Source organism: Castor canadensis, chromosome 8 (genome assembly GCF_047511655.1).
Source record: "Castor canadensis chromosome 8, mCasCan1.hap1v2, whole genome shotgun sequence".
In the NCBI taxonomy this organism is placed as follows: domain Eukaryota; kingdom Metazoa; phylum Chordata; class Mammalia; order Rodentia; family Castoridae; genus Castor; species Castor canadensis.
Genome location: NC_133393.1, coordinates 77,727,201 through 77,749,265, shown reverse-complemented (window position 1 = coordinate 77,749,265; position 22,065 = coordinate 77,727,201). Strand labels below are relative to the sequence as shown.

Here is a 22,065-nt window from a genome sequence, read left to right as displayed (position 1 = left end):
AACCTTAAAATACTTCCCAACTTGACTAAACTTCAGACAGATTTCTTTCTCACTATAGACCTCTTACCTCCCTCAGAGCAATGACTTTATAAAACTTGTAATTATAAATCCTTTCTCTTCTCTTTTGAGGTGTAAATCTTTTGCCTGCCTCTTGCCAGTTTTGCAACACACAAAAGCCTTTCCCTAGGACCTGGGAGCCAATCCTTGAAAAGCAAACAAGAGAGCTCTGTCCATGCGCCCCAGTCTCTGGGGGGAGGGGAGGGGAGGGATACCTTTAATAAGGGACAAATGACAAAGGTCTAATCACACTGAGGACACTCCCCATCACCCACAGTGTCCTCCGATGTTTTTTCTCACAACAGTAGCTCATCCCTGTGTTTGATATCCAGTCATCATTTGTTTTAGTGGAGTTGGTTTTAACTTATCTCCCCTATTGCAATAGTCTTAAAATAAAGTCTTCCTCGCTTGTGTAACTCCATCCAGTGAAAATTTTCAACAATATCCAAATAATTTCAACCCCCTAGTTGCCAGGGCAGTTTATATTTCAGGTGCCAAAACTTGGGCATCACGTTTTCTAATACTTTTTTTTTTTTTTGCAGTACTGATTTAAACCACAGAAGCATATGAGGTATAATTTTATGGCTCCTGGAAATTATTCTGCCCCAAATATTAGAGTTATCAACATATGACTCATGCCTGAAATTCTGCCATTTAGATTTGTTTCTTTGGATAAGATCCCTACATATGATAAGGATTAAGTGATTTTTATCAATTAGCAATTTATTAATTTATTAGATTCTTTTCCAATGTGGTAGTCAGATAACTAACTACTTAGCACATAATAGGCTGGTGATATACACATACACATTTGTATATCTATGTACCAAAGAAAGAGTGAAAGAAAAGTGGCCCTATGAAGTTACATTAACAAGAAAGGCAGGGAGAGAACCACAGTTAAGGTAATAGCCTAAAGTAATTCACTTGTTCTATGACTGCCTCTGCTGAGTCCAGGTACAGAAAAAAATGTATCATTGTGGCCTTTCACAATTCCCTTAATATAGGCAAACTAATGAAAATAAAATTAAAACCAGCAGTCTTTGCTGATGCAGTAACAATTTTGCATATAATTAAGTCATCTAAAAGGTATAAATGCCCCCCACCCCCACCAATTAACTGACTACCATACCTCTGTTTAGAAAATGAATTGCAATACAAACAAGTAACAGAGTCAGTCATCTTTTCAAGGGTATGTCTCTTTGTCGTGTCTTCAGTATTGATGACCAGAAGAGAACCAGACTGTGTCCCAGACACAATCCAACTCTCCTTTTCAGCAGGAAGATGCACCAAGGCCAAGCACAGTATTCTGCTACCAGTAACTTCCTGTTAAGAAAAGAAAATACAATTTAATAGACTTGGTTTTAGTTTAAATTACTAGAACTTGAATAGAATGAAAATATTCTGTTATCAGCTTACTTCACTCTTTTTACTATTGCATATTTTCTTTTTAAAGCAATGCCAATTTATAGAGATAAGGGCAAAATAGTTTCTGCCGGGTATCGAAGGGGTGGGGGGGAGAAGGAGGGCAAGGGGTTAAGGGAGGGGGTGGGGGAAGGGGGGAGAAATGACCCAAACATTGTATGCACATATGAATAAAAAATTTAAAAATTAAAAGAAAGAAATAAAAATATATGGCTAAATTTTAAAAATGCCAATTTAAATTTTCAACCATAAATGAGTTATCTGACAAATTATTTTTTCTGTCTAGAATGCATCTGAATCATCAAAAACATGTCCAACAAGAAGTTGGTGAGGAAAAAGAAACCCTCATACACTGCTGGTGGAAATGTAAGCTAGTACAACCACTTTGGAAAACAATATGGAGGCTTCTTAAAAAACAAAACATAGATCCGCCATATGATCCAGCAATACCACTCCTGGGGATATACCCAAAGGAATGTGACACAGTTTACTCCAGAGGCACCTGCACACCCATGTTTATTGCAGCACTATTCACAATAGCCAAGTTATGGAAACAGCCAAGATGCCCCACCACTGACGAATGGATTAAGAAAATGTGGTATTTATACACAATGGAATTTTACTCAGCCATGAAGAAGAATGAAATCTTGTCATTTGCAAGTAAATGAATGGAACTGGAGAACATATCTTAAACCAAGTTAGCCAGGCTCAGAAAGCCAAAAATAGTATGTTCTCCCTCAGATGCGGACTTTGGATCTAAAACAAATGCGTAATAATATTTGACATGGGTCACATACTAAGGAGAGGATAGGTACAGGAGGAATAGGGAAAGGTAGGAAACCCAAAACTTGAAAGTGTTTGGTGTGCCCACTGCAGAGGAGCTAATAAAGTAACCTTAAAATGACAGAGGTCAATATGGGAAGGTGACCAGGAAGTAAAGAGGTCAGGTAGAGATGAATCAATTCGGGTTGTAATACACATGTGCATGGAAGCAATGCTAGGAATCTCTCTGTATAGCTATTCTTATCTCAAACTAGCAAAAACACTACATCTTTCTTACTACTGCTTATGTCTAATCTTCAACAAAATTGGAGAAGAGGGCAGAACTAGTTCTGTCTGGAAGCGAGGGGGTGAGGGGAGAGGAAGGGGGTGGTGGGCAGAAGGGGAGAAATGGCCCAAACAATGTATGCACATATGAATAAATGAATAACGAAAAAAACAGAATGCATCTGCAGCTAAAATTAAAAATTTAGGGACAGGGATGTGGCTTAAGTGGTAAAGCAACTGTGTAGCCAGTGTGAGGCCCTGAGTTCAATACCCAGTCGCCCCCCACAAAAATGAAAAATTAATAATAATTTTTCAGTATCAACTTTCATTGCATTAAAACCATATTGTTTGACTTTAGGCACAATTTTAAGCACAATGTTTATTTCAAGGCAACGGTCAAAATACTAGGTTACTTTTGAAGTCTAGAATTTTATCTATTTGTCAATATAAGTAATTGATCTATCTTATAGAAGCCATGCTAGATTTCCTTTATCCTTCAGGTGCACCCATCCCCCAGTGAGGGTTGGGTCACCGACATTTCAGAGCTGTACTCTTCACCATAGAAGGCCCACTGCTGATGGTGCTGGATGGAGATTAAGCCACCCCCACCTCTGGGCTGATAGCTGACTAACTGATCTGTGAGAAGGAAAGATGAGTCTCCTTGCCTGGGGGCAAGAACATTCTGTGGTACTGTTCGCACTCCAGAGCTCCTTGTGGGTACAGACTGAGCCCCAACTTCCTCAGGAACTACATTTTTGCTGTGCTCCTCACTCTGTCCCTTCTGGCTTCCTTTACTTCCTTCCAAGTTTCTCTCTCCTTAAAGGATTACCTGTCTCAGGCTCTGTTTCTAGAGACTCTGACCTAAGACACCTATATACTGTAATTTTTAAAACCAAACAGACTAATTTCATGAGAATGTTTTTGTTCTAATACAAAGTTAACGTAATAACACTCCTACACTGGCTCTTACTTAATTTCTTCCAAAGTAATTTCTCAGTACTATTTTAAAATAATTTAAAGGGATCTAAAAGACTTCTAAGCTAAAGAGTATTCATATTTACCTCAAATGTGTATCCTTCAGTGTTTAAGTCGAGAAACGAAAGCTGGCCTCTGTCAGTGTGACCACATCCCAGCCAGATATTTGCATTCTTGCTGTTAGAATTTGAGGCAGCCATGCATTCAACAATAATGTTTTTAGGTATCAAAATGTGTCTCATTAGACAGGTTAACTCAGCTGAATTCAAAATGTCAAAGACCTGAAAAAGTTTAAAAATTACAAAACACTTGTCAAGTTATCACATTTTCTCTTGAAAGGTCAAATACAGAACTAAATGTTATCGCTCTATCACACAAAACCTAAATATTTAGCTAAACTTTAACCCACCCAGATAATCACAATTAATAATCCAAACTACAGGTAAAATTACATCTAAAAAAAAAAAAAATAGGGCCGGGCAAGGTGGTATGTGCCCATAATCCCAGCTACTTCAGGGAGGCTGGAGGATCACAAGTTTAAGGCCAACCTGGGCAAAGTGATTCAGATTCTGTCTCAAACAACAAAACACAAGCAAAAAAGACTAGGAGCACGGCTCAAGTGGTAGAGTGCTTGTCTAGCATGTGCAAAGCCTGGGCTCAATTTCCCTTACAGCCACACAACAAAACAAAAACCAAAAAGCCAGAACCAGGAGCCCTACACTAGGATGAAAGTCATGATCTAGCTCCCTAACTGCCACTAACAAGACCATAAGAAAGCTCCTTCTTCTCTCTGTGTCTCATCTAATTAAGGTGGTGAGTTTATCCATCTTGTCATACACTGTATTTAAAGATAAAATAAAATCTCAAGACTGCATTGTATTCAGTAAAATTTCATTGAATTAAAATTGAAAATTGAAGGAGGAAAAGGAAGCTAATAATTAAGTTATGGAAAATTTTATTGTGATAAAATAAAAAAAAATACATAAAAAAATCCATGTGATCAACACTTGTGAAAACCTAGACTGAAAACCAAGTAAGCCGAGTAGCCAAGATGATAATATAATGTTTCATAAATTCAGTGTGTTTGTACTAAGCTATTTTTGACCAAAAATTTTTAAATTAAATGTTTTTAGTGAGTCTGATGACAAAATCAAGAGATGATAGCATAAAGCAACCTTTATTTTGATCCATTAAAATTTGTATCAGTTTAAAACATAACAAGAGTTCTCTTTCAGATACTATATAAAAGAGATTACTTTGGCCAAAGTTCCAGCTAAAAACAACTTGAAATGCTGACTACATTTTTTAATGTATTTAAAGCACAGAAGAGCTGATGACACCATAAGGAATTGTCAGGCCAAATAGTTACTGACAAATCAGAGAGGTTAGTCGAAACTTAATGCCAGATTTGTATTGAAGGCATTTGTCTACCAACACAAAACTGATGTATCCTTTTGGATGCTATGTGGAGTCCATGGGAGAAAAGTTAAATTCTAGGGTCTGCCTCAACAAAGAGTCTTAAAGATCCTGTACCCATAAAGCTGGAACCCCAAAGGACTGCAAAGCCAATGTAAGCAAGAACTAGAAATAAAACTGTCCACATTCCCACCTTCAGGAAAGTTGACTTGGGACAAAGCAGAGAAAGGAAGGGAAGGGGTAAAAAGAGTTACAACTTTATTTCAAGATATCTGAGAAGACTTGAGTAAATGGAGACATAGGCCATGTGCAAGAATAGTAAGATACTATCTTCCCCAAATTACCTACAGATTCAAAGAAAATCCAATCCAAAGTACAATGTTTGTCATAAGATCTGACAAAGTGATTTTAAATTTTATATGGAACTAAGCCAAAGACGAACCAAAATACTCCTAGAAAAGTAAATGAGGAGAGGGAACTATATTATAAAACTATAGGATGAATAAATTGTCTGATGGAAGACAATGTGTAGATTTCTATATATCTTTGATAAATTACAATGGACATGTCAGATCAGTGAGGGAAAAAGAGAAGAAACTATTTAATAAATGAATCTGGAAAAACTGATTTTCCATATCGAAATGGGAAATTGGACCCTTATGAAAATATCAATTCTAGAAGGACCAAGAACATAAATGTAAAAAGCAAAACTTTTTAGTTTTTGAAGAAACCAAATGTAAATATTCTTGTGAATCTGGGGGAAAGGACTCTTTAAAATGGGACCTGAAAGGTAACAACCTTAAAAAGTACTGATAAATTTATCTACATTAAAATTAAAAAAAGTTTGTTCATTAAAAGGTAACTTACAGGGAATTTTAAAAAGTCAGGCCACACAAAAATCAGAAATTTTCACCACATATAACCAACAGAGGATTAGTATACAATATAAAATATCTTTTTCTTATATAATATAAAGGCAAATAACCCAGTAGAAAAATGGACTAAATAATGAACAGGCATTTCACAGAAGAGTAAACATATATAACAACAAGCAGGGAGAGACAGATGGGCATTTCTGGAGATTGTCTGTTTTTGTGTTTGTATGCCCAGGTGGTGGAGATTATAGTAGTTTTGCTTTGTGTCTATTTTTAACTCTCTGTGTGTGTATACATGAAAATATAAACTCACATGTATATGACGTTCTACAAAATACTAACAAATTTCAACTATCAGAATACCTGGGCAGAAGTAGGCCTTTCTTGAGGATTTTCTTTCAAACACTTTTTAATTAACTTCTCAACCATAGGCCATGGGGTACAACTATATTCTTTAACTGGATCTAAAACATAAAAAATATCATGCTAGTACACCAAACAAATCAAATATCTCAATGTTAGACATCTAGACATTGCAAAGGAAAACACCAATCTCCATAATCCTATATTTATTATGAGTTTATTCACACAAAATTTAAGCTAATTTTGTTAATTTGATCTTCACTGGAAACATCAAAAAGATGTCTTAATTTTTATCATATAAAAAGAGACACAAATACCAACTGAATAAAATAAGAGACTTCCATTCCATACTTGACACTTTTGCTCATATAATAAGCAGGCTTCTATGGAAACACATTTTATTTTAGTACTCAAAGTAAGCAAACATTTAGTTTTCATATCCCCATTGTTGGTTTGTACACATTTGCTTTTTCATTAGAAGAATGTCGGTCTGCAGGTTGGTACAGAATAGAGACCTGGATGATTTCACTGGAAAGCTAACTGATAACATAAAAGAGATGACCAGATGATATCTAGTGTTTATTCAAATAATAATAAATTCCCTTTTGTCAGGATCATTAAAAGTCCCCCCAAAAGAATAGTTAATGTTATACTCCTTGTACATGGCCCATAGTATGCACTCAAAGGTGCTTCTTAAATGAGGACAGAAAATCTGAGAAACAGCTAAATAAATTTAAAAGGATACTTTGTAGTAAGAACTAATATAATGATCAAGAAGTGGATAACAAGTCCTAGAATTTCTTGAAAGCATAAGATAACCATTCAAAATGAGGTTTGAGCACTCATTAAATATCCATTTACTAATACTTATTAATATTTATTACTAAAACTTCTTATTATAAATAAAGCTTCCATTCCTGCATATAAATTATTATGCTCCAATAAAATCATAACACTCCACTTACTAACAGATACAATAGTAACTTTTATGTGAATTAGAAGTCACCAAACCTGGGATTCTCATTGCAATTTTCTTTTCCTGAGTATTCTTCCAAATTTAATATCAAATACACCAATACTCACTTTGAATTTTTTAAGCCTAGAACTTACATTTTCATGTGATTGTTATATGCATCCTCAGATTTTTAAATATCCATGCACTAAGCCCATGCTATATACTGAGAAATGAATGAAGTTTGAAGCTACTTGGAATGAAGCTGCTGACATCAAGGAAATGTCTCCACTGCAGATAAAATGGAACTTACCAGGTAGTTTTCCTTGTATTGCTAATTCATCAAACTCATTTGGAAACTTCAAACCTTCTACAATTCTACCTCCAGTTGTCAAAATGTCATAAAGTAATAAGCCAAATGAATAAACATCAGCCTGTTGGTTATAAATGACATTTCCTCTGGCAACTTCAGGTGCACGAAATCCTGAAAGGAAACAGATACAGCAGTAAATATGCCCTTGTCCAAGGCCTACACGTGCAAGGGGGCATATACTTAATATACTCAGGCTATGTGCCAAGAAGAGGGTCAGTACACATGCAGTTCTGACTCAGGCTATGTCTTCTCATAACAAGACATCTTGATCAAATCAGTCAGTGCCAGGACACTGCACCCCAAGGTTAATCCTGAAGAATAGTAAGACCTTTTAATCCTCTTAAGTTTTTAGACTCCTATTACAAGATCTTCAACCTTCAATAAAACTGCTGTGAAAGATAATAAGAATAAACATGCACTAATAAATTATTAAGTGAAGATTCATAATTGCAAAAATGAAGCCTCTTAGGAAAAAGAACCTGCATCGTTTTCTCACCCTTTAATCAAAACTGTTACCAGGGCAGCGATTTAAAAAGAGAAAGGTAAGCAGAGACAAGCTTTTTACCCTTCACTCCATGTCACTTTATCTTGACAATAAAATTCCCATGCCCTATTTTTCCAGAACTTAGGACTGTATTTCACCCAATGAAAAAATAATAATCAAAAACGCAAATAAAAGGATCTTTGGTGTAGCTTAGTGGTAGAGCACTTTCCTAGCATGGAGGAGGCCCTGGGTTCAATTCCCAGCATCACAAAATGAATAGAAAAATTAAATAATAAATAAATAAAACTAATCAAATTCCACTCTCTAAGGTGCATGGCTAAAATTCTTTTAAAGGAAAATAAACCTTTCATTCCACAAGAGAGATAAATCACTTTGAAATTCTTCAGGAAAAAAATGAATAATTTTAACATTATTGGTAATAGTGAAAATATTCACAATCTAAAGAAATCTAACCACAAAAGAAAAAAGTTCAATAATATATATCATACAGCAAATTCAAAATCATTTTAAGATGACATGCTATAACATAAATGAGAAAAATGTATAGGATATAATTCTGATACACATGTTCTTAAATATATTAAAAATTCAGTTGAATCAATTTTGTTAACTGTGATAATGATACTGATACTAGGTAGATGAACATCCTTGTTCTAAGAAAATGCAAACCAATATATTTAATGATGACATAGCATGATGTCTAAAACTTAGTTCAAAGATTTATATCCACAAACAAAGAGATCTTGCAAGAGTGAGGAGCAGAAAGCAAATAGCTTAAAACTGGTGAATTTATGTGTAGGGTACATGGATATATATTGTTCTAGACCTTCAACTTTTCCTGTAGGTTTAATGTTTTCAAAATAAAAAGCTGATGAGCATAAGCAGAGCTAAAGACTAGAAATAAATACACCTAAATGTTGTAATGATTATGCACTTTATTTCCTTTCTTATACTTTCAGATTTTTTACAATGAAAATGTATTATTATTATAGAAATTTAAATATGTATCCAGAAAAAACAGAACAATGTAAGAGTTCACAGGCTTCAAGGAGTTAACCACTGAATTTGTAAATAGATCTATTTAACAGACAGCCTGCCAGACAGAGGTAAACCTCAGCAGTCTTTCTGTAAACTGGAGGGATGTGAAGGAGCAAAAGGATGGAGAAACCAAATTTGAGTGGTAACCCCCACTGTACTAATTATTAACATCTACCCTCTCTATAATATGGTATATATTAATATATTAACTTAATAATACCATATATAATATTTACATATTATATTAAGTTACATATACAATATTTCACCCCTAAATATATTATGCATTTATTTAGAAATAGAACTTTTGTTATGTTTTAGATATGGGTTATCCCCCAAAGGTTCATATGTTGAAGGCTTAGTACCCAAAGCAGCAGTGTTCAGATGTATCTGAATCATGAGTCTCTCAACTCACCAATGGATTGATTAATCCATTGACAGATTCATAGCTGAATGGACTTTTGGGAAGTGGTAGAGACTATAGGAAGTAGGGACTAGTAGAAGAAAGTAGGCTATTGGGAGCATGGTCTCGAAGAAAGTGTCAGTTTCTCTCTTCCTCCCTCTCTCTCCTTCCCTCCCTCTCTCTCTTCTCCCTGGCTGCCATGAGGTGAGCAGTCCTTGTTCACAAGCTCAGCAGCCTGATATTCTGTCTGACTTCAAGCCAAGCCAATACAGCCAGCTGACCACGAACTAACACTTCTGAAACCATGAGACAAAATAAACTTTTACTCCTTTAAGCTGATTGTCTCAGTAATTTTGTCACAGCACTGAAAGCTAACACACCTTTATAACCATAATTCTCACATCCTAAACTAATGAAATGTGAGCATAATTAAAACACAGCTGCAATGAAGTGTGCCTTTGAACATGATATAAACAAATCACAACAGTTCTAATTTAAGTCACTATAGCATTTTACAGATACCTTCTTGAACATTTCATTTGATATGAGGTAGACAGATGAGACTTTCCATTTTATAAATGATGTACACCTTTCAGAATTGTTATGTATTTTTTTCTAACCCCACAGATATAATCAAAAGTTGGGAGTACTTAAAAATCATGAGCTACCCATACATTAGCTAGTTCATTAACAACCTTTATGATTACCTCCTTAGAATGTAAAAGGGATTTTGAAAGCTGACTTAAATCTTTTTTCAATTATTTATTATTCATTCAACACACCAAATGGAACTACTAAAATGTTCAGTGTATTTCTTTCCCTTATAAAGTCACTGTTAGAATTTGGAATCATAGGATCATAGAGCAGGAAGAGACTTGAGGGGTCACTTAGTCTAATTTCTAAATTCTAAATTCACATGTCCTTTTATACGAGTTTTTACCCCTCTATGCATCAAGTGGTAGATTAGGACTACTTGGAAGATCAGAATGTTTTTCACATTGATTCAGAAGACACTATGAAAGGCAAACCATGACTCTATCTAGAGGAATGTTTACTTCAGTATGGAAATGCCTTCAGTCATCTTATCTTCTGCCTCTTAGAATATTTTGTTCACAGTAGGGGAGCATAATATTATTTATGTATTCAGTAAGTACCTAAATTATAATATCCTTTAAATTTTTCCTTAAATTCATCCCCTGAATTTCTAGTGTCCTTGATCGTGTTAATAATTTGCTGATGAGCACCTCACAGCATTAAGAGGTAGAGCCAATTCAATACCTTGTAAATGTTCAAGAAATTATTGACAAATGCATGAATAAATGAATAGAAAATATGCAAACATTCCCTTGCAGAATTATCAAAACAATTTCAATGTTAAAATAATTAAAAAGTATGACTCGTTGTGGAAAAACTATTTTTAGAAATAATTTTTCAGAGAAGCCTACATTTTAACAAAGAAAGAAAAAGATTCATATATCAAAAAAAGGAGAAATTTATAAAGTAAGTCAGAGTATATATCACATGCTATACAGAAACATTTGTTTCTTTTTGACTTTGAGAAGTATGAGTAGGGCGTGTCTATCAAGTAATAGTGTGTTCAGAGAACAACATCTTTTTTCACCCAAAGACTATTGCATTTGTATGGATGCTGACAGAGTTAAACCCATCAGTCAGCACTTCAGTCATTCACTTCAGTCAATACTTCAACTGTCCCAGGACCAGGGTTACTTGTCACCCTTAACAGGAAATGACTGAGGTAAGGTTGAAATTCTCCAAGTCACTTCAAATTGAAATCATCCCTCCATATTGACCTTTGAAAATGTCAGTGACACCACACTGCATGCAGTCCCTGTCAGTAACTGAATCATTCCTGTCTTTGGATCCCTGGGTATGGTGGTGCTGGGCCAGGGCCTCTGCTCTTAGGTTTGCATCTGGTACTGCCCTAGAGACATTTTTAACATTCTCAAAGCTTTCATTCCCATATGTGTAGACTAGGAGCAGTAACTATGTCAGAAACCCAGATGATTTGGGTAAGCTAATCAACCCCTGCAAAGGGCTAAGCACAGCCAGACACATTGTTCACGCACAAGGAGGGTTTGCACCTACCACCACAACAGTTTGTTCTCTGTGGGACAACAGTAATTCACCCACACCCACCCTGTTTATCTAGGGTGAAGGCACCACAGTAAGGGTTAGGATAAAGTGCACAAAGAAGTTTGGCAAATATGCTGTCTTTGGTTCCTTTAGAAGTTTCTATGGTAAAAGATATAACATTAACAGGAAGATCTGCTAAAGGGAAAATACACAAAGATAACAAATCAGATGAAACTATTTTCTTCCTTGAAAGACATGCTTTGGGGAAGGAGAAGTTAGGTAATGCTAGCAGTAGTGGTGACAGGTATTGTTATTTAAAATTTGAGGCTGAATTTAAGAACTGAGATAACTACAAGAATCCTAACAACAAAGATAGTAACAATAAACAGAAGTTTAGTGACTTAATAAGAAAAAAGAGAAAACCTACACACTGGGGAAGAAGTGGCAGAAGAGGAAGATCAGGCCCTGAGTTTTTCTGCCATGATCTTTCTCCATATTTATTTATGTTACTAAAAGTCAATATTGCCTATTATAAGGAATCAGGAACAAGTTTTCAGTTTGATGAAGAATCAGATGGTTGTAGAGTTTTAAACAGGTTTTGACCATGAATGTATAGCAAGTTGAACTGAGCTGGCTGCCAACTGGCTTAGATCATTGAGGGGAGAGGCAAAAAGTCAAATCCAAAAACAACTGATAGTGACAAGAGAGACTAACTGCCCCAATTGAGTACACAAGTCCTCAACAGCAGGACATCTACCTGAGCAACTTGAGTCTACATTGGAAAATGCAGGAGGAAGAAACTGCCAGCCCCGGCTGAGTGGTCCAGCCCATACTGGTATTATTTAAAAATAATGACTTTCCCAGAGAAGGTCACTGCTTTATTTCTACTTTTCCTAGGTGGAAGTATATGAATTTCATATACTTCATCCCCATAGATCATTTTTCCAAACCTATAGTTGACAGTATTTTCTATTCATGGCTCCATTGTTTTGGTTTGGTTTTTTTGTGTGTGGGTGGAATAACTAGAAATTGAACTCAGGACCTCCCTCCTTCTTCCTAGGCAAGAGCTCTACTACTTGAGCCATGATACCAGCCCTTTATGCATTGGTTATTTTTGAGAGAGGGTCTCACTTTATTCCTCAGGCAGACTGGACTATGATCCTCCAGTTTGTGCTTCCTGCTTTTTCACATAGCTGGCATGACAGGTGTGTACCACTCTGCCCAGCTATTGGTTGAGACAGATCTTGGTGAAATTTTGCCCAGGCTGGCCTTGAATCATGATCTTCCTGATCTCTGCCTCCCAAAATAGCTAGGATTATAGGCGTGAGTCACTGTATCTGGTTTTGTTTTGCTTTTTAATAACTAAGTTTATATTTAAATGTCTTCAACTCCATGTTAGAGTTGCATGTGGTCTAAAAGAGAGCCTATACGATTTAAAATCAATACCTTTGGAATTCACTTCTCGTTGAGAATGAGTTATCATCTTCGTTGCTTATCTGAATGATATAATCTTACTGGGTCTCAATGTTCTCATTCTATAAATGAGAAAATAATAGTGGACTTTCAGACCTGGCATAAGAAGATCATGTCTGTAATGTACCTGGCAGGGAGCCTGGCACACAGCAAGTGCTTAAGAAATGGAAATTATTTTTATTATCATTGAATAACCCGGAGACATTCTTAGCCAGAATATTTATTCTGAAGTGTTTATGACAATGCACACTCCACTGCCAAAATACAGCTATGTAAGTCAAAAGAGAAAATACATATTTGCAGCAAAAAATAAAATCCAGCATTGGAATCTGGGGAAGTTTATGCCATGTGTTTATCTAAGTATTCAAGCTGGGGACAAGGGGAACAAACTAGAGCCTTTAACCTAGTGAAATATCCTCTAGTATATTTTCCTCTGTGGTAGGCATGTTGTTTTACTTGAGCTGCAATCATTAAGATCACATCGATCCACTTTACTTACAAATAACTAACTGTTTAGCTTCCTTAAAGATAGAGCAGTCCTCCCCTAAACGGATGTCAATGCCTCAATTTTCCATTGCTGCTCAAACTGAAATCTGAAAATCAGTCTGTACAGAGCACTGGCCCTGTGACTGCTTATTTCTAACCAGAACTTGAGATTGTGATGAATCCCAGAAAAGAGGGGAGCTGAAAAAGGGATAGGGATTTCATGGGGGAAGAGAGTAAGGTGGGAATCACATGCAGAATGTAAGACCATGAAAACATGAAGATAATGGCCTAGGAAATGGATTTTCACTGGTAATAGAGTTGGTTCACAGTGGTAGAATCAGTATTATTAGAACAAGCAAAACAAAAAAAGATTGGGAATGACCCTAAAAAGCAACACTAAATTCTAAGACTAGAAAAGGGTGTCAGGAATTCCTGGAGACCCAAGATGCTATGGTATCTAGTGTGGACATGGTTCACTTTACAAAGTAACCATGATTCAGCACACTTAGCAAAGCCAAATGGAGAAGCTTTATTTTTAAATACTGAAGTATAAATTACAAAGAAAGAAAACTGAAGTGCTGTGTTCTGTGTGTAAGGCACCACACTCTGTGGGGAAGCATGTTTCTATCAATATCAGTGCAACCAAGAAAAGCCCAGGCAAAGCCTTTATGTAAAACTCTTAGAACCAGAAATGTTTAAGAATACAGATTTTCATATTTAAGAAAGTTAATAATGATGCACCTGCAGTACTTCAAATCTCAGTAGGATCAGTGCCAGCCCTGTACTGAAGTAGGTTTATACTTCTGCAGCAAAATACATACATATTCAGAGAGGATGAGAAATAAAGATCACAATAAGCATCAAGTCACTTTAGTTATTTAAAAAAAAAAAACCTTGAGATTTTGCAGTTCTTTGAGTTTCATATTTATGAAAAAGAATTTATGGGCCTGAATTTGGTTTGCCTAATTTTTTTAGCTAAATGTCACCAGTAGGTAGATTAAAACTCTTGTGTTACTTTTACCACCTCTAGAGTAGTCAAAGATTATAAAAAAATCTACCTTTTAAAGATATAATTTGACATCAAATATTCTCTCCTTCTTACTCAGGTTTTGCCCTGGAAAACTACATCAGTTGGTTTTGGGTTTGTCCACAAAATAGAATGATACAAATGTCAATATAATGGTCATTATTGAGAGAATAAACATCTATTCACAATGTGGTAGGCTACAGTTTTCTTTTGACTCTCCTGAACTCATATCTGAGGACGATGGTTATTTTCTTGAAGACCAAACCAGCAAGCAGACTCTGCCTCCTACCTGGTGTGCCCTCTGATGTCTTTATCCCCATCCTGCAACAGTACTGAGCTATCCCGTAGTCGGCGATCTTAGCAATGATGGCAGCATTGGGATACAGGGTGAAAAGCAGCACATTGTGGGGCTTCAAATCTCGGTATATAATCATGGCTGAGTGGAGATATCTGCCAGAGAATGCACAAGAAATCTTACTAAAATATGATTAAATTGTGATTTTATTTCGTTGGTCATACCCCTCATATAAAACATCACTAAGTGTATGCTCTGACCCTGAACGTTGAGAGGTATTGCAGAAGGAAATCAAAACATACAAATTAAATATTGCAAAACAAGGTTATGCTTTAAAATGAAAATGGATCAAATCTCATACGTGAGTTGTTTAAGCCTTACAACACAACCATCTCAGGCAAAGTATCAAATTTTGCAGACTTTCTTTCATATAACTTAACGATTACTAAAAGGAAATTCTGAATTCCCTCAATGATCAAATTAACATTCTAACTATATTTAAAATGTAAAGTGTTAGCTCTAGTGGTGGTGCACACCTGGAATCCCAACAGTGGGGAGTTCAAATCAGCCTGCGCTACACAGTGAGACCCTATCTCAAAAATAAATAAATAAATAAACATGGTAAATAAGAACTGATGAAATTTTGTTATAACCTTCATTTATTTAATAGTTTTTATTTTCTTAAAATTAGATGGAAATTCATCTCACCTTTTAAAGCTCTATCCTTTATCTTTGTTGTTTATTTTTCTGACTATAGTATTTCCTAATGGTTAGGGAAATATTTTCTACTTTTTAATAATAACAAAACAAAAGGCTTTTTCCTAGCTATTAATCTCTGACTCTGAAGGTAAAGTTTACTGTGAACTCAATTGTGGTATAAATTAAAGTTAATAAACAATATTTGGACTGAGAGAATGAATAAAACATTGACTTGGTGCTAGACAATGCTGACATCCTTCCATTCAGAGACCAGCCCACTCAGCCACAAGGAACCTGGACTGGACATTTCAGGCAGAGAAACTAGTCAATGTAAAACACAACAAACTTTTAATCTGTACCAGGTCTTATCCATTCTAGAATGGTCAGAGAACTTAGAGTTCCCCAACTTTCAATGCAACTATTACCACCTTTCCTTAGATATCTACAACGTTCCACAAGTCGCTCTTCTCTGCCTCCTTTATCTCAAAGTTATATTACAACCTACCATGAAAGAATTTTTTTTCACAAGGTTTAATGGAGGAAAATTTGAATCCTTTGTTTGTTTGTGGATTTCGGTTTGGATTTAGATTATATCGATACATATGTATTCCATTACATGGTTGTTGTAAGGATTAGGAGCAGACAGGCTGTGACGCCCACAACTTTCCATTGCATGATAGCCTAGAGAGTTTGCGACATTTAATTGCATCAAATAACGCATGCAGCTGATTCTCTCTCCAGGATGTAGTATGGACATTTGACATTAGGTCTATTCATTCCAGTATACATATTTTTGGTCGACAAATAACGTACTAATGACGTTGACCTTAACAATAAGTAATAGGCTTGAAAGAAAAATTTACTAAGGGCTTACTGAAAGGCCATTAGCTATTCTTGCCCTGCTGAAGAGAAAAGCTGGGAGATTAAGAATAAAAAAAAGGTAGAGCCAAGTCATACATCATTGAATAGCATCCAAATCCTTCATAACGTGTGCCTCTCTCAGTATATTTTTAGAACACAGTCTCTTTCAGAATACTTCCCAAAGACTAAAAAAAGTAGTTAAGTTTAATATGAAATAATGTCAGTGGGAGAGATTATCTGGGTTAGTTAGAATGTTCAATTATAGAATTTAATCTTTAAAAAGTACAATTTTAATAGCTTTTAATAGAATAGCAAAATTGCTTTTGAAATGGTAGTAAGTACAGATCTTGCCTTACTGACAATAATTCAGCCATAATTGATGCATTGTGTGACAAAAAGTATTGTCAAATATTTTATTAAAATAAACTATATTCAGTTAAACAATCATTCTTTAATCATGATAATCATAAGAATTGCTAGACACCCCTATCTTCATAATTTAAAGTCAACTTTATCTTATCCTGGAAAGAATTATTCTAAAAATAGAATGCATTCATTCCTTTAACAAATAGGTATTTGACATCCTGAGGGCCAGTCATTGGGGAGCACAAAGCCAGCTTTGTATCTCTGCTTTTGAGAGCCACCATCTCAGAGAGATGGATACTCAGCTAAGGTTACAGAAATAAAATTAAGTGCCAACTGTGAGAGAAGCAGAAATGGAGAAAAGCACAGATAGCAAAGTTGACTCTTCCTACAGATTGAGCACTCAAGGTGCCTTTCCCTCTTCAGCACTTAATACCATGTCCCACACAGAGCAGGCACAACAAAAGCACATGTGAGGGAGGCTCACTCTTTATGGAGAAGAACATCATGGAAAAGATGGTATGTAAGCAAATTCTTGAGGGAAATGAGTTCTCTAGGGAGGCAACTTTGTGGGAGGAGAGAAATGACAAATGTAAAGGCAAAACAAGGTGAAAGTCATCCCCTTCAGCCTGGCTGGAATGCAGGGTACGGGCAGTGTAGCGGTGAAGGTTGCAGAGGTAGACAAGAGACTCACGCATACAGAAAGGGTGTTGATGCTATGCTCAGAGTTTAGATTATCTTGCAGATAACTGGGGACCACAGGGCATTTCAAGCATAATTACATGCTTATTTTTGAAGAAATATTATGATAGTTTCTTAAAGATACTGAATCAAGGTAGCAGTAGTGGCATGAAGATAGTTGAACTGATAAAAATGATCACCTAAAACAGATTTGAAGACTTGGTGACAAATATAATGGATACTTTTTTTTGGGAGGGGGAACAAGATCTCCCTATGTACCCTTGGTTGGCCTTGAATTTGTGAATGGGCACCTACTTTTGACAGAAGGAGATGAATCTGGCTGTGACAATGATCCTGTCCTGACAAGTGGGGAGCACAAAAGAAAGTACAGATTCACTGAGGGAGGAGATAGCAAGGAGAATAAACTCAAGTGTGAAAAAACTGAAAAATGCAAGTGACTCTATCTTCACAGAGAGATGAGACTGATGAAAAAAGCTGAAAGGAATGAACTGACTCAGAGATGTAAGCCAATAAGCTTGAAGGCAGGATTACAGAAGAGAGAATAGGGAAGACAGAGAAATTCCTGTATGTAAACAGCTCTGTCATCTTAGGGACTCTAGTAGAGCATCATTTTATTATCTCTTTCTACCTTGGTAGCGGGAGCTCTATGCTAAAATGTATTTGGGACAACAGTCCTTAATGCTGAGTTTTAAAAATATACTTAGGGCTGGTAGAAGATTGATAGCTACTGATGTCTACTAGCCTCTTGTGGCACCAGGTCTAAAAAGCTCTTCTGGCACTATGCTGAGAGGAAATGAGGCAAATTATTGAAAAATGTTTTGAGATTTTATTTAGTTTATCAAAAACTGCTGGATTTGTTATTTAAAGTAAGGTTTCAGAGAAGTAGAATAAGTTGTCTTTAATGAGGCTTTTTTTGAGCTGTTGAATAAAAACAGCAAGTATTCATTTTATAAATGAGCACTTTGGGGATTATGTGTAAGAATTAGGGAAAAACTAGGACCTGGAGTCAGTTAAATTAAGGAAAGTGACTGTGCTTGCTTTGAAACACAGGAGCCTAATGTAACAAGAGGCTCCCCCTGGTGTTCAAAGGAAGGTATGTCAACCCAAAGCCAAATCCCTGCACAGACACTGTTAAAATCTGCATGATTTTTAATAGTTTCTGGACTTTTGCAAGAAGAGAAATTTATTCATTTAACTCATTTCTTATCTTCTATAGAAAGTATTAATAATTATATCCTTATTTGGTTTTGTTGAGAGGGAGTCTGTTTGGTTTCCTTACTGTCCATTTCATGTAACATTTCTAGACTGCAGAAAAGGTCCTTTCAAAAGAGAAGGAAATTTGTGCCCACTGCCTGGATTCTACATGCCAGATTCTGCTTTCCCTCCTTCCTCTGTCTCCTCTAGAGCCATCTTCTGAACACTGGAGACAGAATAATAAGCAAGATAAGAAAGTCCCTGCTTAGATTCTCATGGCAAAGATGGGAAAAAAATTTTAATGAAATCATAAAGAATACCCAGTAGTGAAAAGTGGTACACATGCCAGGAGGATGCAGTGTCATATCATCAGGGAAATGCTTCTGACCAGGGACCTGAAGGAAACAAGAAGCCAGACCAGAGGATGGCTGGGAGTCATCTTTCCTGGCTGAGAGACACTGAGGTATAATGCCTCTGGCATATTCAGGAACCTCAGGCAGGAGCATGGCTGAGCACCGTGACCAGGAAGTGAAGCAGAAGAGAGTCAAGAACAGGAAAAATACCTGATCCAATTTCAACAAAAAATTCACCAGCAGTTATGTGGAAAACAGACTCTTAGTGGGACAAAGGTGGAAGCAGGAGAATCAGAGAGTCAATGAGAGATGGTGGAAGTGAGGGTATTTGTGAGAAGAACTTGCACAAAAACATATTTGAGCAGCAGAGCTGAAAAGATTTGCTTAAGAATTAGGTGTGAGAGGGGAGAGAAAGAAGGAATGAAGGATGACTCCCAGGCAAAACTGAGATGGGGAGCCATAAAGACAGGGTATCAAGACTTCAACTAAGAAGTGTTCAGTTTACTACAAAAGTTCTATTAACTTATGTATTAAGTATTGGTCATGGTTTACAGACTAAAACATGGGTAGAAATCAAAGCTAAAATCAGTTATTCAGTGTATGGAGCAATGATTTCTCCCTGTTCACTTGCCTTCAAAGACCAGGATCTTTATCTACCCTGCAGTGCTGCCTCTCAAAGAGTCCATCTGTCTGGCTACAGGGTTGGGTGTGACTTTGAGATACATGATATGGCCATGCTGAAGAGTCCAACACAAATCACTCTGGTCCCCGTCAGAAGTATAGACTAATATTTCCTTACTAGAATTTTCTAATTCACATTTTGATACTTGGAAGCATAACCTAGATCTTTTAGTGAAGGAGGTCAGTCTAAGGTTAAGGCCATGAGCTCTAGAGCAGTATTCCTGGGTTTAAATTCTACTACCATCAGCTATGAGGTTCTACGCTGTCTTACTATTATAATTGTATGAAATTAGAAAATTTGATCCAGGAAATGATAGTTTTCACCATAATTGTTTGCAAAAAATGTCAGTGGGACTCAATGTTACTGGGGAGTACCGATCTCTGACCCTCAGAGTGAGTTGGGGATCACATTTGTCAGGCACTGGATAGAAAACAGCATGACCTAGTTACCTCAAGCCATCAGCCACATGCAGTGCAATCCTGTGCTGGAGGGTTCTGGTGAGGCTGGCTTTGTCCTGCTGAAGCAGGCGGTCCAAGGAGCCCTTGGAAGCCAACTCCATCACCAACATTCGAGGACGAATCCCAGCTGCCAGCAAAGATATTAAACTGGGGTGGTGGAGGTGGCACAGCACCACAAGCTCCTGCAAAATTACAAAATCATGAGAGTCACTCAGCATCAGCTCTTACCCACGTCTCTCCCTCCTTCCTTACATGACTCAGCTCCAAGGCTATGATTTCCTCTGCAAACTTGCAAACTTTCCATTTCTTCTTTGAACTATTTTTTAAATATTCTCATCATTTTCAATAATAAACAGTTGATTTTGAGGTTATTAATTTGAAATGGACTTTTAAAGTTCTATTTCTCCTTTTGCTCTGCTTTGCCAGTATATCTAATGCAAGGATAGCATATACATGTGCACCTATGTGGCCCTACTAACAGGTCATGTCAGTCTTATCAACTAAATTCCAGAATCTGTCTCAACCAGGAATTGCAAGCAGTCAGTTAGTAATCAACCTCCACCAGTATATGGGGTATAACTTGGCTGTAGTCATTGGTTTTGTCACTACAAAAGTTTTCTGAGGATAATGCCTAATTCCACAGGAGTAAGTGGAATGATTTCTCACTACTCTTAAATCAGTGACCTCATGACCTAATCAGCTCTGGCCCCAAGCCAATGTTCAGACCCAGTCTCCTTTTGCTCTTCCCTTCGTTCATGACCCTTCAGTTTTGCTAGCATTCATCCGACTCCCAGCCCAGTTTCTTTCAGCCTCAGGATCTCTGCCTTGGCTGACCCATCCCCCTAGAAACTTCTTCATCCTTCGCATGGCTGAAGGCCTTTTGCCATTTGGATCTTAGCTCATATACTATTACAAGTGCCCTTCCTAAAGGAGTCCCCAGCTACAATAAGAAGCAGAGATACATTGCAGTTTGAACAGAGGTCAGAGGTCTCCATTATGATACAATCCTTTCTGAAGACCATATCATGTAAGACTCTACAACATTGTGCTTGCATTCTATATTCAAACATATATTCTGTATAGTCCCCTTTACTCTGTAACTAATTTAGTTGAAATTTATCCTTTTCTAGAAATGTATCCTTCTTCTAGACCACATTATGTGAGACTACAGTTTCTGTGATGATGGTGTGTTTTTAATTCCATAGATACTTCATTCTGTATATTCGCCTTTATCTGAAACTGTAATTCAGTTGAAATGTACAGCTTATGTGATGTTAAACTGATTTATGTTTTAAACTGTGATCATGCTTCCTAAGAACCACCTTCAAAGATGCAGAGTATCTGTGTCAACCTTGTGTCCACTCTCTGTCTTACAACCTAGCCTGGTGCATAACAGTTGCTTAATAAAACTTGGCCAGTGAATAATAAATGTTGCAAACAATAAATAATAAAAGAGAATTCATAGAGGAGAATTTCCCAACAAATAATGATGCAGATGAGCTGAAAAAATGAGCCACACACAAACACATTTTTGTGAAGTTTTAGAATACCAAGGATAAGAGAAATCCAGAAGATCAAATTTTCAGTTTTCAAATTAAAGGTAATCTCCATGGGAATAAGTAGTTGATAAAATTAGCCTACTCTTTCGCTATAGGAATAACTAAAAATTAATAGAATTTTCTTCAAATTTTGAAGAAAAATTCTGTCAAACCTAGATTTCTAATATTATAGCAAAATGAAGATAGTTTTAACATGTAAGGACTAGAAACATTTTACTTCCAAAGCATCCTTTCTGGGAAAAAATTCTTTGAGTACAGTCTCAAACAAAAAGTAAAGACAATTCAACCAAGAGAGAGAATCCAAGAAATACAGAAACATTAAGGAAGGTGAGAAAAACAAATCACAGAATAACACTGGTGCAACCAACCCCTACATCACATATGATGTAACGG

At 36.4% G+C, this 22,065-nt stretch overlaps 1 protein-coding gene and 1 non-coding gene across 7 annotated transcripts in view; one reads left to right on the top strand and one right to left on the bottom strand.

The window, feature by feature from the left end:
• Lrrk2 (leucine rich repeat kinase 2) overlaps positions 1-22,065 on the bottom strand; it is a 135,961-nt gene that overhangs the window by 11,214 nt on the left and 102,682 nt on the right. For all 6 annotated transcript variants that reach the window (XM_074083131.1, XM_020186217.2, XM_074083132.1 and 3 more), the window contains 6 exons: positions 20,105-20,295; positions 14,796-14,956; positions 7,421-7,591; positions 6,156-6,256; positions 3,588-3,782; positions 1,187-1,380 (listed from right to left, as the gene is read on the bottom strand). In XM_074083131.1, the coding sequence (XP_073939232.1) occupies positions 1,187-1,380; positions 3,588-3,782; positions 6,156-6,256; positions 7,421-7,591; positions 14,796-14,956; positions 20,105-20,295 (1,013 nt within the window). The remainder of the gene's footprint in view (positions 1-1,186; positions 1,381-3,587; positions 3,783-6,155; positions 6,257-7,420; positions 7,592-14,795; positions 14,957-20,104; positions 20,296-22,065) is intronic.
• Positions 8,164-8,235, top strand: Trnaa-agc (transfer RNA alanine (anticodon AGC)). Its single transcript has one exon. It is a non-coding gene; the product is annotated as a tRNA-Ala (tRNA).